This window comes from Phyllobates terribilis, unplaced genomic scaffold, assembly GCF_046119375.1.
Source record: "Phyllobates terribilis strain yellow unplaced genomic scaffold, ASM4611937v1 Scaffold_4644__1_contigs__length_58577, whole genome shotgun sequence".
Taxonomy (NCBI): Eukaryota; Metazoa; Chordata; class Amphibia; order Anura; family Dendrobatidae; genus Phyllobates; species Phyllobates terribilis.
The window spans coordinates 2,441-18,836 of NW_027367393.1; the positions used below are offsets into that span (position 1 = coordinate 2,441).

The 16,396-nt window shown below is 43.4% G+C and overlaps 1 protein-coding gene across 1 annotated transcript; it reads left to right on the plus strand.

Annotated features, from left to right (window-relative positions):
* Positions 1–451: 451 nt before the first annotated feature.
* LOC141249492 (uncharacterized) lies at positions 452–2,816 on the plus strand. The gene is made up of 2 exons (XM_073669639.1): positions 452–986; positions 2,719–2,816. Exons 1-2 carry the CDS (start codon positions 452–454, stop codon positions 2,814–2,816), a joined length of 633 nt encoding a protein of 210 aa, XP_073525740.1.
* The last annotated feature ends 13,580 nt before the right edge of the window (positions 2,817–16,396 follow it).

Here is a 16,396-nt window from a genome sequence, read left to right on the forward strand (position 1 = left end):
CAAGAAGGCATTGATTATGATGAAACATACGCACCAGTTGCTCGACTAGAGACAATTCGCTTGTTGATAGCTTTCTCCGCACACAAAGGATTTAAGCTATTTCAACTGGATGTAAAGACCGCTTTCCTCAATGGTGATTTGAACGAGGAGGTGTACGTCAAGCAACCACCAGGATTTGAAGAACCCAGCTTATCCTGATAATGTGTACTTCCTAGACAAGGCGGCTTTATGGTCTTAAGCAAGCCCCTCGTGCTTGGTATGACTGTCTATCGAAGTATCTCCTTGCTAATGGCTACAAAAGAGGATTGGTGGACAAGACCCTCTTTATCAGGAAACAAAGGGCAATATCCTTATTTTCCAAATATATGTTGATGATATTATTTTTGGTTCTACTAACTTGCAGCCTGTAGAAGATTATAAGAATACCATGAGCCTCAAGTTCAGCATGAGCATGATTGGTGAGCTCAAGTACTTCCTCGGGCTTCAAGTGAACCAGTTGGAAAATGGCATTGAAATACATCAACAAAAATACATCAAAGAGCTACTCAAGAAGTATCAAATGGAAGGAAGCAAACCATGTCTTACACCCCTATCAACCACTACAAAACTGGATAAAGATCTTATGGCTGAGAAGGTAGATCAAACTATGTATAGAGGTATGGTTGGCTCCCTTATGTATTTAACTGCTTCAAGACCTGACATTGTATTTTCCGTTAGTGTTTGTGCTCGCTCTCAGTCAGACCCTCGCGCTTCTCACCTTACTCACGTAAAACGCATACTTAGGTATCTTAAGGGGTCTGACGATTTATGTCTTTGGTACTCCAAAGGAGGTGGTCTTTCTCTTGTTGGCTACACCGATGCAGATTATGCAGGTTATTTAGCAGACCGTAAGAGCACAAGTGGGATGGCACAGTTCCTTGGACCATGTCTTGTATCGTGGGGATCCAAGAAGCAGAATTGCATTGCGCTTTCACGACAGAAGCAGAGTACATAGCCGCAACGCAATGTTGTGCTCAAGTACTGTGGATAAAGCAACAACTCGTTGACTACGATATTAATCTCGACACTATTACTATCCATTGTGATAATACAAGTGCAATTTGTGTCTCCAAGAACCTAGTACATCACACACGAACGAAGAACATCGATGTACGGCACCACTTTCTACGTGATCATGTGGAGCGCAAGAACATCGAGCTTCCTCACGTATCTTCAGAAGGGAAATTAGCGGATAGTTTTACTAAAGCGCTTAATCGACAGGTCTTCTTAAACCTTCGGGTTCAGCATGGCCTTATGCGGCTCCATTAGCTTTGAGGCAATGTGATAGGAGCTTATTATATGGTGTAACTAGCGACTATTAGCTTAGATTTAGTGGTGTTTAGATGCTTATTCAGTCGTATTCCCGGAATCAGGTATGATTGTTCACTTATAGATTTGCGGGATGCTCTTAAGCGTTATTTTGTGGTATTGTATTATGGAGATCCTATTTGTACTCACCTCTAGTGCATTTGGGACGGAGCTAGAGAGAAGACGACCACACCTACACCCATGGAGAAGCTGAGAGGCGAAGCCGAGCAGCCTCGGAAGCTTACAGAAGACTGAAGACCAGTCCGAGAGAAGGTTTCAAGATGAATAAGAGCTACGGAGAAGATGTCTTCGGTCGAGACTTTGGAGTCTCGATCGAGATTTGCCCTCGACATGGATGTTGCGGTCGAGACTATAATGTCTCGATCGCGACTTTGCCTCGACATGAAAGTAGCGATCGCGACCTCGAAGTAGCGATCGAGTCTGATGCCGTTTCTGAGTGACTGGGAAAAAGTCCTCAACCGCGACTCAGCATTATACCCGGCCCAATTGCAGATCCAAGCCCGGGAATCTATCAATTTTTCCCTTTTTTATTTATTTTCTGTTATTTTATTTCCTAGATGATAGATACTATATAAACCTCTAGTTTTTAGGTTAGAAGGAGTTAGTTATTCTTTTGCCACTTTTTCACAATTAGTTCTTAGAGATTCATCAGCCAAGAGGAAAGCTCGCACCTTTGTGCCATCTTCTACCTTCATCCCTAGTTAGTTCATCCATAATTATGTATAGCTTTCTCTTGGCTATGTCTGGCTTGGAAGTTCCTATTGAGTTCACTCTTAGGTGAGGCCATTATTCTAGGAATTGTTTGTGAGAATTCTATGTTTATGTTCTAATAATAATTTTAGCATTGTTTTATTTTCTCTTGTGATTTATTGTCATTGATTGATATTGATTTTATCTAGGTTGCAAACTAGGTGGATTATTATTCATTCATATTGCTAGGCTTGATAATTTGATTTGAAAAGTCTTGTCTTTTAGGTAGCAATCAGAATTAGCATAGACTACTTGCGAGTGCTTATTTTGGTAGAGATTATAAACCTGTGTCGAGTATCGGTGATTTGCCAATGGTATTGCATAGGCCTACATATCTTTGATCTTTATGTTGTTGAGTAGTTGAACCTTAGGATTTCTTTGGTTATTGCATACAACAAGGGTTTCTAGGACTATTTGGACTAGTTGCTATTTATGAACAAAGAGTAGGACATCTAGATTATTTATTTAAAAGAACATAACTTTATTAGAATTCAATGATCAACTTTCCATAAGAATAATGTGCTGAGACTAAAAGAGTGAGCTTTCCATCATTATAAGTTTTCAAAATCCAACGCATTCAGTTATTATTGATTTCAATAGTTTTCCAAACCAAAAACCCCAATTTACTGCTGATAACACAAATTAAACTAGACTATCGTTGTGGCTCCCTTGGGACACGACTCCGACTTGCCCCTTAACTAGTGGATACTTTAGTTGGATTATCTTTGACAGGACCAACGACCGTTTAACGCCTGTCAAATTTTGGCGCCGTTGCCGTGGAGCCAACTGTCATAGTTTGCTTCTATTTGTGTTATCTTGGTGTGGACCTATCTTATGGTCCACACTCGAGCCACTAATTCCGATTTACTTGATTTTATACCAGAGATAGAGAGGACGCACCTGCGGAACCTTCGACAATCCCTGCAGAATTTGGTAATCGAATCAATGGCGGCTAGAACGTTGCGAGAGCTGACAGACCCTGATCTGACGCAACAACACTTAGGCGTGACGCTGCCTGCCATGACTGCTGGCGTCACGTTCAAATTAAAGACGGGCTTCAGCAATTGCTGCCGAAGTTCCATGGCCTAGTTGGGGAGGACCCGATTTTGCATCTCAGTGAGTTCCACGACATCTGCAGCTGTAGTAAGCCGAGCAACGTCATGGATGAGCAAATAAAAATGAGAGCTTTGGTCTTAAGCTGAAAGATACCGCGCGCCAGTGGTATTACTTGCTGCCCATCGAGAGTATCGACACATGGGAAAAGCTTCATAAAGCCTTCCTCAATAAGTATTTTCCGTCCAAGAAGGCGGTTGCATTGAAAATGGCAATAGCTATGGTGGAACAGCAGGACGCTGAGACGCTGTATGATTATGTGGAGAGGTTCGCGAGACTGTGTGCGAGCTACCCGGTTTCACGAGTTTGAGGAGAAGGACTTGGTGACCCACCTCTATAATGGGTTACTAGATAATGAGAGACGATTGGTGGATGCTGCGTGCAACGGGAGCGTGCTGAATTTGACTCCCGCCAAAGCTAGAGCATGATTGAATGAGATAGCGGAAGGAACGAGGAGCTTCGGGAGGACGTACACGAGGAAAGGAGCCAATGTGGTGAGCTCCGGAGAGCCTGAGTGGAAGAGCGAGATAGCCGAGCTCAAGAGTATGATAAAGAATCTTGCCGTCAGAAATGCGAAGCCTGCGAGAGTTTGTGGTATTTGTGCGGACGAGACTCATCCTACCAACATGTTCCCGCAGCTCCAGGACCAGACTATCGCTGAAGTGCACGCTGTAGGAGGATTCGGACCTCCCCGACCTCGCTTTGAAAACAACAATAACAACAATTACAACCAGCGAGAGAACAACTACAATCCGAGAGGCAATGATCATCCCGAATTTAGATGGGGAGATTCATCCGGGGCGCAAAACAGGCCGTACCAATTCAACAATCAGTATCATGGGCCATACCAACCGAAGAACGAGGAACCATCACTGAGGGAGATGCTCGAATCCTTGTCCAAACATTTTACAGCCCACGTCCAAACGACGGAATCGAGCATAAGGAGCTTAGAGAAGCAGGCTGCTCAGATAGCGGAGGCGGTAAACAATCTTCAACAGCAAGGCTCGGGAAAGCTACCATCCCAGGCCGTAGCAGCACCGCGAGAGAATGTAAGTGTCATCTCGACTGTAGGAGACGAAAAGGGACCTGAAAAAGACAAGGAGGACGAATCTGCAGAAACGTCTCGACCGAGACATGAAACTCTCGACCGTGACATTGGCTTCGAGGAGGAATCTCGATCGCGACTCCAAAGTCTTGATCGAGATGACGGTAATCTAGACTTAGAAATTTTTTCCGAAAAAAGTCTCGACCGCGACATTGAATCTCGACCGTGACTTTATGAGGATGACGTTCGGGATGACGAGGAGATCCTCAAGAGGTTCGGGAAATGCCAGGGGAATAGCTATCTACTCCAACTCGCCAAGAAGGTGCCCCATTTCGCTACGCGATTGAAGGAGATGTCCACTAAGAAAGCAACCGAGAAGCTGCAAGGGAGGTAGCAGGTACAGGTTAGCGGAAGGGTCTCCGCAGCCATCCAGCCGAAGATGGCTACTAAGCGCGCGGACCCCGGAATGGTGAGCATCCCTTGTACCATAGGCAAAACTAGAATTGATAGAGCTATGTTAGACTTAGGGGCTTCGATAAATGTTTTACCTTACTCGGTTTATGAATCATTAAATCTAAGGCTCATGAGTAAAACAGGGATTGTTTTGCAACTAGCTGACGGATCTACGATCTACCCGAGAGGATTGGTCGAAGATGTGTTGGTTAAAGTAGAAAACCTTATTTTTTCCTGCGGATTTCTATATGCTAGATGATAAACATGAGATGCATGCTACACCTGTCCTTCTAGGTCGACCATTTATGCGGACATCTAAGACTAAGCTAGATCTAGATATCGGGGCGCTTATGCTCAAATTTAATGGGGATGTGATCAAATTCAATATTTTTGGACTAAGGCACAACCCCTAGACGATAGCTCCGTATTCTGTATAAATAATGTGCTTAAAATTTCCGAGCTAGGATCTAATGCTGGTTTGGGCAGTGGCCCCACCTCTCTAACCAAACAGGAAAAGAAACCTACTAAAGCTGTTGTGCAGGTCCCCAAGAAAGCAAAAGGAAAGGCGAAAATTAGAGCCAAGAATAAGAGTGGGGAGACAAAAAGGAGAAGAAGCCCAAGCAAGTATGGGTAGTGAAAGAGGAAAATGGTCTAAGGTTCAAACATTTCCATCCATGGTTCAAGAAGTTATTGCTAGACAATGCGATCCATAAAGAATTGAAAAACATTGAATGAACGATCGTACATCGTGCCGCGACGTTAAATAAGGCGCTGGCTGGGAGGCAACCCGGGGGATTTTCACTAACGCTAATCCCTATTGCTTGTTTGTTTTTAATGTTTTTGTTTCAGAAAAATCACGGGATCACCATGTAGGAAGCAACAGAAGAGAAAAACGCGGAAATTACGCCTCGCCTACAAAAGTCGCGATCGATACTTTTTGGTCTCGACAACGACTCTCCCGTTTAAAAAAAATATAAAAAAATCCAGAAAATACCCCAAAGTCTCGGCCTATGTCTCTGCCGAGACCCCCTTCTTTCCCCCTTTCTTTCTTTCACCTTCTCCCTCACAAGCTCTCAACCCCCCTAAACCCAATTTCACAAATCCTTTCAAAAATCAAGATTTCTACCTCAATTTCACTCTAAATCATCATCTCTACAATCCTCCATCAATCTCTCCATCCAATTCTCCCAATTTCGTCGACAATCGCCCAAATTCATCAAGAACCCTAAAAACCCCAATTTCTCAAATCCCCTCCAAACCTTGTTTTTCCTCCACAAAATCACCCCCATAAGGCCGGATTTTAGTTATATAGTCCAGATCTGAAGTGGTGTTCGAAGAGGAGGCCAAACGAAGCCAAAAGGGGATCGAAAGAAGAATGGTTTCGGCGTGTTCTTGAGTCGCGATCGCTACTTCTGGGGTCTCGACCGCGGCATTTGAGCAGACTCATCCGGTGTTCTTCAGTCTCGACCGCTAGGTTGTTGTCTCGACCGCGACTTTCGCTTCGAGAAGAAATTGCGATCGCTACCTTCTGAGTCTCGACCGTGACTTCGCCACGACCCGAAAGTCTCGACCACGACATTGCAGTCTCGACCGCAACATCCAGAACGTACGCGATTCAGGTATCTTCGAGCGGTCTAACCTTGTCGATTTGTGGCTGTGACCACCTTATCTCTGCTGGGATTTGTGCTGTGTTGTGAACAATGGCTCCGAAGACACAAAGGAGAAACGCGGATGAGTTAGAGAAGATCGTCAACAACAAAGCAATCGTCAAGACTCGGTTCCCGGACATGGTTGTGTTGGAGAACATGAGATTCACGAGGTGGTCAGGACGATGTTCACCAAGACCTGTTTAGGGGGCTTCCTGGGGTCGAGTGCAGCCACATTCCCGAACTTCACTCGGGAATTCCTACGTACATTGTCCGTGACTTTAGACGACCGCACCGACCGGGTGTTGCATATCGAATGGCGGTCGAACAGCAGGACATGGAGGCTCACCCATGAGCAGATCGCGCATGCGTTTGGGGTGACTAAGAGGAGAAACTGGGACAGAGATGTGGATAATGATACGGTGAAGGAATGGTGGACCAGAGGATCGGGAGAGGCGTATGACGCCCGGCGCACCACAGATACCTCCGTCGCTTTTTCGCAGTGGCGCCTCATCCACAAGGTGGTGGCGATGTGCTTCGGAAACAAGGCTGAGAACAACAAGATCTCGGTCCACCAGCTCTTCCTGATGTATGCATGAGGAACTTGTGGGTGGAATGATCACCATCATAGCTATCGAGGCCGGCTTCCCCCCGCGCGATCAGCCTATTAGGGGGAGCTTCTTATACGACGAGCCATGGTGCACGAGGAACTTGTGGTTGCGGAGAGATGGTCCAGATCTCGTCTACTTGTACGGGTACGGATTTCAGATTACCTATCCGAGAGAGGAGCCCGTCGTTTCAGGTCATGGGCCAATTCATACATCCCACCAGATGCCGTTCTTGAGGGTCAGCACTTCCCTGTACCGGAACCAGCACCAGCCCCAGCTCCATTTGCACCCGCACCTCCATTTTCCCCCGCGCCCGAGCATCAGCACGCTAATTCCGACGCTGGCGCGAGTGGGTCTGGGTCTCAGCCGTATTCTGACGAGATGTACTGGCGGACCCACATGGCGCACCCGTTGGGCCAGATTACGGAGCCGATCGGGGCGATCCAGACGAGCCAGCACGAGATGCGGACGACTACACAAGCGCTTGTCCAAAACCCGGAGCGGTTCCAGGCCGACATGACGGCCATTCGGGAGGACATGCTGCGGGACCAGGAGTATCAGCACCAGCAATGGGTGTATCAGGGGCAACAGTGGGAGCTCTTCCGAGCTAACTACCCCGATCCACCTGCTGGGGACGATGAGGATGTGTACGATGACAACGACAATGAGGAGGAGTCTGATGATGATGGTGATGACGATGATGCTGAGGAGTGATTGCGGTATTTCCCTCTCTTCCCTATTTTTATGAGGTCCTCTTTTGCTGCATTGAGGACAATGCGCTATTCAAGTGTGGGGAGAGGATTTACCGTACCGAGGAGGAGGTTTATGTGTTCTTTTGAGTCTTTCTTGCTATCTTTCTGCTGACCTATTTATTTCATTTTGGTTCGAGTCTGTACTAGATTTTATGTTGCGTCTTGAACAATTGCATCTGTTTTGTTTTAAAAAAAAATTCGAAAATATATACGAAAATAATTCAAAAAAGAAACGAAAAAATCGAAAAAGATACGAAAAATATAAGAATAAAAACCAGACAAGCAAAAATGGATAAAAAGGACAAGGTTGGTGCCTGAAAAGAAAGAAGAAAAGAATAGAATAGAATAGATCCTACCACTTAGAATTTGGTGAAAACCCGAAAGGGCGCGGGGATTTACTTGTTTTGTGATTATTTATTTGATTGCATATCTAATGGCGCAGGAGACATAAGAAGGGAGTAGAAGGATGTCTCGGGCTTTAGGATTCAACAAGGAGGGATAAGGAGTTAGTTTTAGCCTTTTTATCTATTGTTATCCAAACTTTGCATGCTTACCATTCCATTAGTTTATTAGTTTTGCTACATATTATCGGCGTTGTGTTAGATCCTAGGATTAGATTTCTATTTCTTGGAGTTTGATGCATATTGTTGTGGTTGTATTATGCAGAATTTTTAAATTAGGATTGGTGGTTGTGATTTGTGGATTGATCATATTATCTAGTGGTTTAGGACATTACTCAAAGAGGAGGAATAAGAAGTGTATAAGCGAGTGGGAGACTCGATTTTATCTTTATTATGTCATATTTATGTACCCTTACCCTTAGAGGAGATTAGGATTCCACATGTGCGTAAGACCACACCACTTGGTCGATTTTACTATTGTATTGGAGTGGTGACATATGAAGGTGGAGAAATAAGGAGGGTTTTGGGTAGGACATCTCGGAGACATAAGGAGATAGATCGGAGTAGGTTAGTGCTTATTTACACTTTGGAGTTTGTGGTATAGTCGCTAGCAGGCTTTCTCTACACTTACTGTAGACCTTTGTGCTTTTTAGGAGGAGTGAGTTTTATTTTGCTTACTCGAGGACGAGCAAGGTTTAAGTGGGGGAGGTTTGGTAGGAGCTTATTATATGGTGTAACTAGCGACTATTAGCTTAGGATTAGTGGTGTTTAGGTGCTTATTGAGTGGTATTCCCGAAATCAGGTATGATTGTTCACTTATAGATTTGCGGGATGCTCTTAAGCGTTATTTTGTGGTATTGTATTATGAAGATCCTATTTGTACTCACCTCTAGTGCATTTGGGATGGAGCTAGAGAGAAGACGCCACACCAACACCCATGGAGAAGCTGAGAGGCGAAGCCGAGCAGCCTCGGAAGCTTACAAAGACCGAAGACCAGTCCGAGAGAAGGTTTCAAGACGAAGAAGAGCTACGGAGAAGATGTCTCGGTCGAGACTTTGGAGTCTCGATCGAGATTTGCCCTCGACATGGATGTCGCAGTCGAGACTATAATGTCTCGATCACGACTTTGCCTCGACATGAAAGTAGCAATCGCGACCTCGAAGTAGCGATTGAGTCTGATGCCGTTTCTGAGTGACTGGGAAAAAGTCTCGATCGTGACTTTTTGTCTCGATCACGACTCGGCATTATACCCGGCCTAATTGCAGATCCAAGCCCGGGAATCTGTCAATTTTTCCCTTTTTTATCATTTATTTTCTGTTATTTTATTTCTAGAGGATAGATACTATATAAACCTCTAGTTTTTAGGTTAGAAGGAGTTAGTTATTCTTTTGCCACTTTTTACAATTAGTTCTTAGAGATTCATCAGCCAAGAGGAAAGCTCCACCTTTGTGCCATCTTCTACCTTCATCCCTGGTTAGTTCATCCATAATTATGTATAGCTTTCTCTTGGCTATGTCTGGCTAAGTTCCTACGAGTTCACTCTTATGTGGAGGCCATTATTCTAGGAATTGTTTGTGAGAATTCTATGTTTATGTTCTAATAATAATTTTAGCATTGTTTTATTTTCTCTTGTGATTATTGTCATTGATTGATATTGATTTTATCTAGGTTGCAAACTAGGTTGATTATTATTCATTCATATTGCTAGGCTTGATAATTCGATTTGAAAAGTTCTTGTCTTTTAGGTAGCAATCAGAATTAGCATAGACTATTTGCGAGTGCTTATTTTGTAGAGATTATAAACCTGTGTCGAGTATCGGTGATTTGCCAATGGTATTGCATAGGCCTACATATCTTTGATCTTTATGCTGTTGAGTAGTTGAACCTTAGGATTTCTATGGTTATTGCATACAACAAGGGTTTCTAGGACTATTTGGACTAGTTGCTATTTATGAACAAAGAGTAGGACATCTAGATTATTTATTTGAAAGAACATAACTTTATTAGAATTCGATGATCAACTTTCCATAAGAATAATGTGCTGAGACTGAAAGAGTGAGCTTTCCATCATTATAAGTTTTCAAAATCCAACGCATTCAGTTATTATTGATTTCAATAGTTTTCCAAACAAAAAACCCCAATTTACTGCTGATAACACAAATTGAACTAGACTATCGTTGTGGCTCCCTTGGGACTCGACTCCGACTTGCCGCTTAACTAGTGGATACTTTAGTTGGATTATCTTTTACAGGACCAACGACCGTTTAAGCCGGTCACAATGGAACTGTAAGTATTTCCCTATTTGACTAGAATTAGCGAGCTTAGTATCAAGGTACGAACTCTGGTAGCTTGCGCTTGATAGATTTGAGTCATTCATGCTTTATGGTTGTGCATTAAAATAAATTAGTACTGAAGTTGTCTTACTTTCATAGCTCGATTTGATATAATCTTAGTCAATGCATACTCTTCTTTGCCAAAAACATGACAACGGTGATCGTCTTCTACCCATATTACATGCCTAAGAAATGATCCATTGCATAGGTGTCCTTAGCCTGACTAGATGTAACGCTTCTCTCGTCCTTTATTGAGCTCCACATTAGAGAAGTATTCATTTGGTGACATAAAGCTCAATTACCATATTACATGTATATGCACATACGTCCACATCAACTTGAGTGATTGAATGCTCTAATGTCCCCTATATGAAATGTGCATCTTCATGTTCATGAATTTATTTACATGGTTGTTTGAGACATGAACTGGACATCACACTCTTACATCTATTTGCCTCAGTCAGTTTTTGAGCTTCTATAGAATATTCAGCCAGTGGAGAGTTTGGTTGAGCTTCGTATTGTAGCGCATTTCTGTGTTGAGGTTTGTTATGCTTTGTAGCGCGTCTGGTTGGATTACCTTCGGAATTGGTTTTCCTTACTTGTGAAGCAACGGCTAGCTGACAGCGCTCATTTTCGCTATTGATGTAACGGCTAGTTTCAACGGCTACTTTCTGCTTTCTGATTCAAACGACTACTTTTCAAGACGTTGGGAGCCTAGCGCGTTTAATCAGAGATCTTATTGGACCGTTGCTATTTTTCTGCCGTTATCCCTGATTGGTCGCTATTGATGTAAACTCTCTATTTACAATACTTGAGTTCAGCTCTCTACAGCAATGGCACTTCACCTCTCTTGATTACAACTGAGTAAACACTTAATCTCTCCTAGCTTCTCTCTGAATTCCTCACCTTGTAATCCCTAGAGTGAATGCAACAGTCCACTATTTATACACAAATCTTAAGCTACTACTCTAACTTAATTTCGTGTAACAAACAAAGACTAAGCATATTGCCACCTCATCAATCCATGCGCCTTGATCAGATTGTAAGAAATAATCAACCGCTCAGATTAACTTGGTTTTGTTCTTCCACTTGTTGATGCACGCCACCTCAACAATCCGTGTGCCTCCGCTAACTAATTATCCTCCACGCTGGCGATCCCTAGTTATGCGTCTCAAAGTCTTCAAGTTCTTCTCACACCTCTTGTGTACTCAACTTTAGTTCTCCCACTCACCAGCCTTCCCTTGCATTTCGGTAGTTCTCTTCTGCGACAGCGTACACCTTGTGCTACGGTGGAACCTCGTGATCAACACTTCTTCCGCTTCATTCAAGCGCATTTTCTATGCCTTAGAAGCTCGCCTATACTCACTTCTGGAATTGAATGGGATTATTAAACACCGGTTGTGAAACTTGCTTTCTCCGCTTGGTGTTAAGCGCGACTGAGATCAGTCGAAGCGCATCTCTAAGTGACTTAAGCGCATCCCAGAAGATATTACAATAACCTGGAAAGCTTAAAAACACTAAGAGATTAAACATATTAGTTTGTTATCATCAAAACAAAGAAAAATAGATTAAGCTTTAATAAGACTATTAAAGCTCAACTAACATCTTCCTTGATCTGTATCCTGATTGTCGTCCTCTGAAGTAGCTTCATCACTTGGATTGCCAACTTCTGAAGCCAAAGGCCGACAAGCGCAATCTCCGAAGTTGTCATCGTCACTATCCACGTCTGGGGAAGACATAGAAGAATGAGCTTGAGGAATGTGAGGAGAAGCTTGAGGTGGATCATGGCAAGTAAATGGATCATCATTCATCTCTGCTATGCTACCGAGCTGGCCTTCATCAAACTTCACATGTATGCTATCTTCTTCCCTCTGAGTCCTCAGATTGAGCACCCTGTACCCCTTGCTAGAAGGAGCGTAACCTAGGAAGATAGCTTCGTCGTTCATGGCATCAAATTTTCCTAAGAGATCCTTCCCATTGTTATTGACGTAGAACTTGAAACCAAACACTCGTAAGTGAGAGATATTTGGTGTACGTCCTTTGAGCAATTCATATGGGGTTTTCTCTAGGATTGGCCTTAATAAGGCTCGGTTAGTGATATAGCATGTCGTGCTCACAGTCTGTGCCCAATAGTAAGAAGCGAGACCACTTGAGAGTAGCATTGTTCGTGCCATCTCTTGTAGGGTCCTATTCTTGCGCTCTACAACACCATTTTGCTCAGAGGTTCTAAGTGTAGAGAAGTTATGATCTATACCCCTTTCATCATAAAATGATATGAACTCTCCATTCTTGAATTCAGTTTCATTATCAGAACGAATTGCACAAATAGTGAGCCCAAAACTCTTTTCCAATAAAAGCGTATGAGTACGAAACTTTTCGAAGGTTTCACTCTTGTGTTTTAAGAAGAGAGTCCAGGTGTAGTGAGAATAATCATCAACTATGACAAAAATGAAGCGATTACCTCCCTTACTTTGAGTACGTAGTGGTCCACACAAGTCCATGTGGAGGAGCTCAAGAGGAGCCTTTGTCTGCACTACCTTGATCGAAGGAAAGGAGCTTCTAGTCACTTTGGCCTTGGAGCAATCTGATCAAGATGTCATTGATTCCGCTTTGATCCGAGGAAGACCACGAACCAAGTCCTTGGACTGCAACTTGTGGAGTAAATAAAGATTAGCATGTCCCATTCTCTTGTGCCAAAGACTGGTCGTCTCATCAAGTGTAGCGAGGGACAGATTGCGCTCAGGAGTGTAGGAGTGGTCAAATAGATAAGTATTGTCAACTCTCTTGCCCTTAAGGAGCACTTCTTGCTCAGGGCTGACCACTGCACATTCGCTTGTGCTGAACCAGACCTTGTTTCCTCCTTGATCGCATAACTGAGCTACACTTAGTAGATTGAACCGAAGGTTCTCTACTAGATTCACATCTCTGATTTGGATAGAATTGTTGAGATGTGCACTGCCTCTAGCTTTGATCTTTCCTTTCTTCTTGTCACCGAAGGAGACACTACCTCCCCCTTAGCTTGAAATGAGAGTAGTAAATGTGGATCGCCCGTCATGTGACACGAACAACCGCTATCAATGTACCACCAACTCTTCATTCCATCCTACAAAAGAAAAGATCAAGCTTTGATCTCCCAACGAAGGTTTTGCTTTGTGGGAACATTAGCCATAGCTATTGATGAACTAGTCTTTTGAACTGGCTCATAGTAGCTAGGATCGTTCAGATCAAGCACTACATAAGGTATCGCTTTATGAAGCGCACCTCCTTGTGCTAAAGCGCAACCGTCCTTGACAGGTGAATGCCGATAACGTCGACGCTTGCCCTTAGATTTAGCCATTGGCTTATAGGGCTTGTTATTGAGGACTTGCAGGTCCTCACACTCATGCCTAGAATGACAATTTTTACCACAGAAGCTAGTAATGGTTACCTCTCACGTAACCATACTTTCCCTTTCCTGGTCTAAACGGTTCCTTTTTCTCTAATATAGTATGCTGAGTGGGGGTTTGCGCTTGTTTCACATAAATGTGGTGGGCTTTCCCCCCGTGAAACCACTCTTTGGTTTCAGATGGTTGATCCTCAAGGACCTTGATCCTGCTCTTCAAGTGAGAGTTCTCACTCTTATAAGCAGTCAAGTCCTGCTCAAGTGATTTGTATTTTTCAGAATAATCACTCGATTGAGGAAAGCTAGTGTTGTAGGAAGACTCCTGGGGGTCATAACCCAGTCCAGGTCTAGCTTTCCCAAAGAATGTTTGGTGAACAGACCTTGCTTCCACTAGCTTCGTAAGACCGTCAAGCTTGGATATGATATGATCAAGCTTCACATTCTTAGTTGAGTCAGAGTGTCTTTCCAACCCGTTCCCATGAAAAAGCTCACATGATTTAGTCAGTATAGTGGGCTTGTCATGAAAACGTTTGGAAAGCTCAACTATCTCTTCCTTCTTACAGTTAAGCTCATCCAGCTGTTCACTAGCTTGATTAGCTAGTAGCTTATGTTCAACCATCAGTTCTTTGAAAAGACATACAAGATTACGCTTAGGTAATATATCAAAGTTCAGATAGGCTACCTCAATCTCAGATCCAGAGTCTGAGTCAGATTTAGTACCTACCATCAAGCAAACATCCGCTTGCGCTCCATCGTCAGAGTCATCATCTGATTCACCCCAAAGCGTGACAAACACTTGTTTTGGAAGCTGCTTGGTGGAGCTTGAGCCTGGGGTCACCTTGGAATGGGGACATGCCTTGGCTAGATGTCCCTTCTCATGGCAGCTGAAGCACGTGAAGTCTCGTACATCGCACTGCTTAGCCACTGAATCCCGCTTGAATTCGCCTTGTCTTTTGAAGAACTTCTTGACAAGCTTTGTCATCATGGCCACGTCATGATCATCATCAAGATCGTCTCCCTCATCATCATTTTCCATCCTCTGGAGAACTCAAGAGAGTTTAAGCGCCATTCCCTTGGTTTCCTTATCTGAACGTTTTTCTTCATTGTCCTTGATCTCATGTACCTTAAACTTCCCTACAAGAACAGAGATAGGCAGCTCTCGTGTCGCTTTGGACTGAAGAAGAATTTTCTTGAGAGTAGCATACTTGGAATTCACCCCATGGATGAATGCCATTGAGTACTCCCAAGATTTCTTCTCAATTCCAGGTGACAACATCTTATCATACAAGATCTGACAACGAGAGTGGTAATCAGAGACAAGTTCATTATCCCCCATCTTAATAGCACAGAATTCTCTATTAAGCTCAAATAGTCGGTTATCCTCCTCGCTACCTGAGTGCATATTGATAATAGCAGCCCACATTTCTTTAGCAGAGGGTAGAGACATTACCTTGTCGATATCTTTCCTGGAAAGCGCATTAAGTATGAGTTGTCTATCTTTTGCATTTTTCTCCATCAGCTGATACTCCTTCGCTTCCCACTTCGTGTCGTCTGTCTCAATGATTTTCTCATCACCTTTCTCGATGATTCTCCAGCATTGATAGTCAGTTTGCTGGATGTAATTCCTGGTCATGGTAAGCGTCCATTCCAGTTCCCCTTCGACTAGTGTGTGGGGCTTAGAAAGGGATATACTAAGGTGGAAGCTCGCCATTGTTCGACTCTTCAATAATCCTTAAGATCTGCAAAGAAGGATTAGTGCAAATTGGCTAACCAGATAGCTCGGATACCAATTGTAGGATCGTCTTTTAGCAGTTATTGATCGATGTCTCTATAGTTCATGAAGCTATAGATGCACAATTATAAGTACAAGATGCGCTTTCGTACTTAGAATTGCGCTTGACCTAATTAGAACACTTATCAATGAATTTACTAATGTCCTCTTATGCGGAAACAGGTCAGACAACAATAAAGCGCACTTTAAACTATTAAAGCGCACTACAGCTTGCGCGGAAGAGTTCCAAAACAGTGAGAACCCTAAGCCACTACTTGGCTCGGGATAAAACTCACTCTACTATATTGAAAGAAAGAGATTAAAACCTTAGCTTCAGCAAGAGCACATGTCAACCTTCTTCACTTGTAAGAAGCTCACTCTCGTACTCTCACTTCTTACAATACACTACATTCTAGCTCTAAGAACAAGGCAATTCACTCTGATTACAATAAGCTTCTCTCAATACTCGTCACACCTAGAGTGATAGCTACAGTTCCCTATTTATACATCAAAGCTAAGACTCAACACACTTAACTTGTGATAACAAATTAGAAACTAAGCTAGCTTGCCACCTCATCAATCCGTGTGCTCAACCAAGTTGTTAGAAATAATCAAACGAACGGAATTGATTTGGTTTTATTCTTCTATTGTTGATCGTCTCCACGTATGCAATCCGTGTCTTCACGAGCTAACCGTCTTCCTTCGACGCTGGCATTCCTTGGAGTTGCTTCAAGAAATCCCAAAACCCTTCTCGCACCCCACGTGCACTCAGTT

Bases quoted from the DNA above. Each gene is read 5' to 3' on its own strand.
- LOC141249492 (XM_073669639.1), top strand. From the start codon at position 452: ATGATTGGTGAGCTCAAGTACTTCCTCGGGCTTCAAGTGAACCAGTTG. The intron at 987-2,718 runs GTACATAGCCGC...TGATTTCAATAG, and splicing joins GCTTTCACGACAGAAGCAGA to TTTTCCAAACCAAAAACCCC.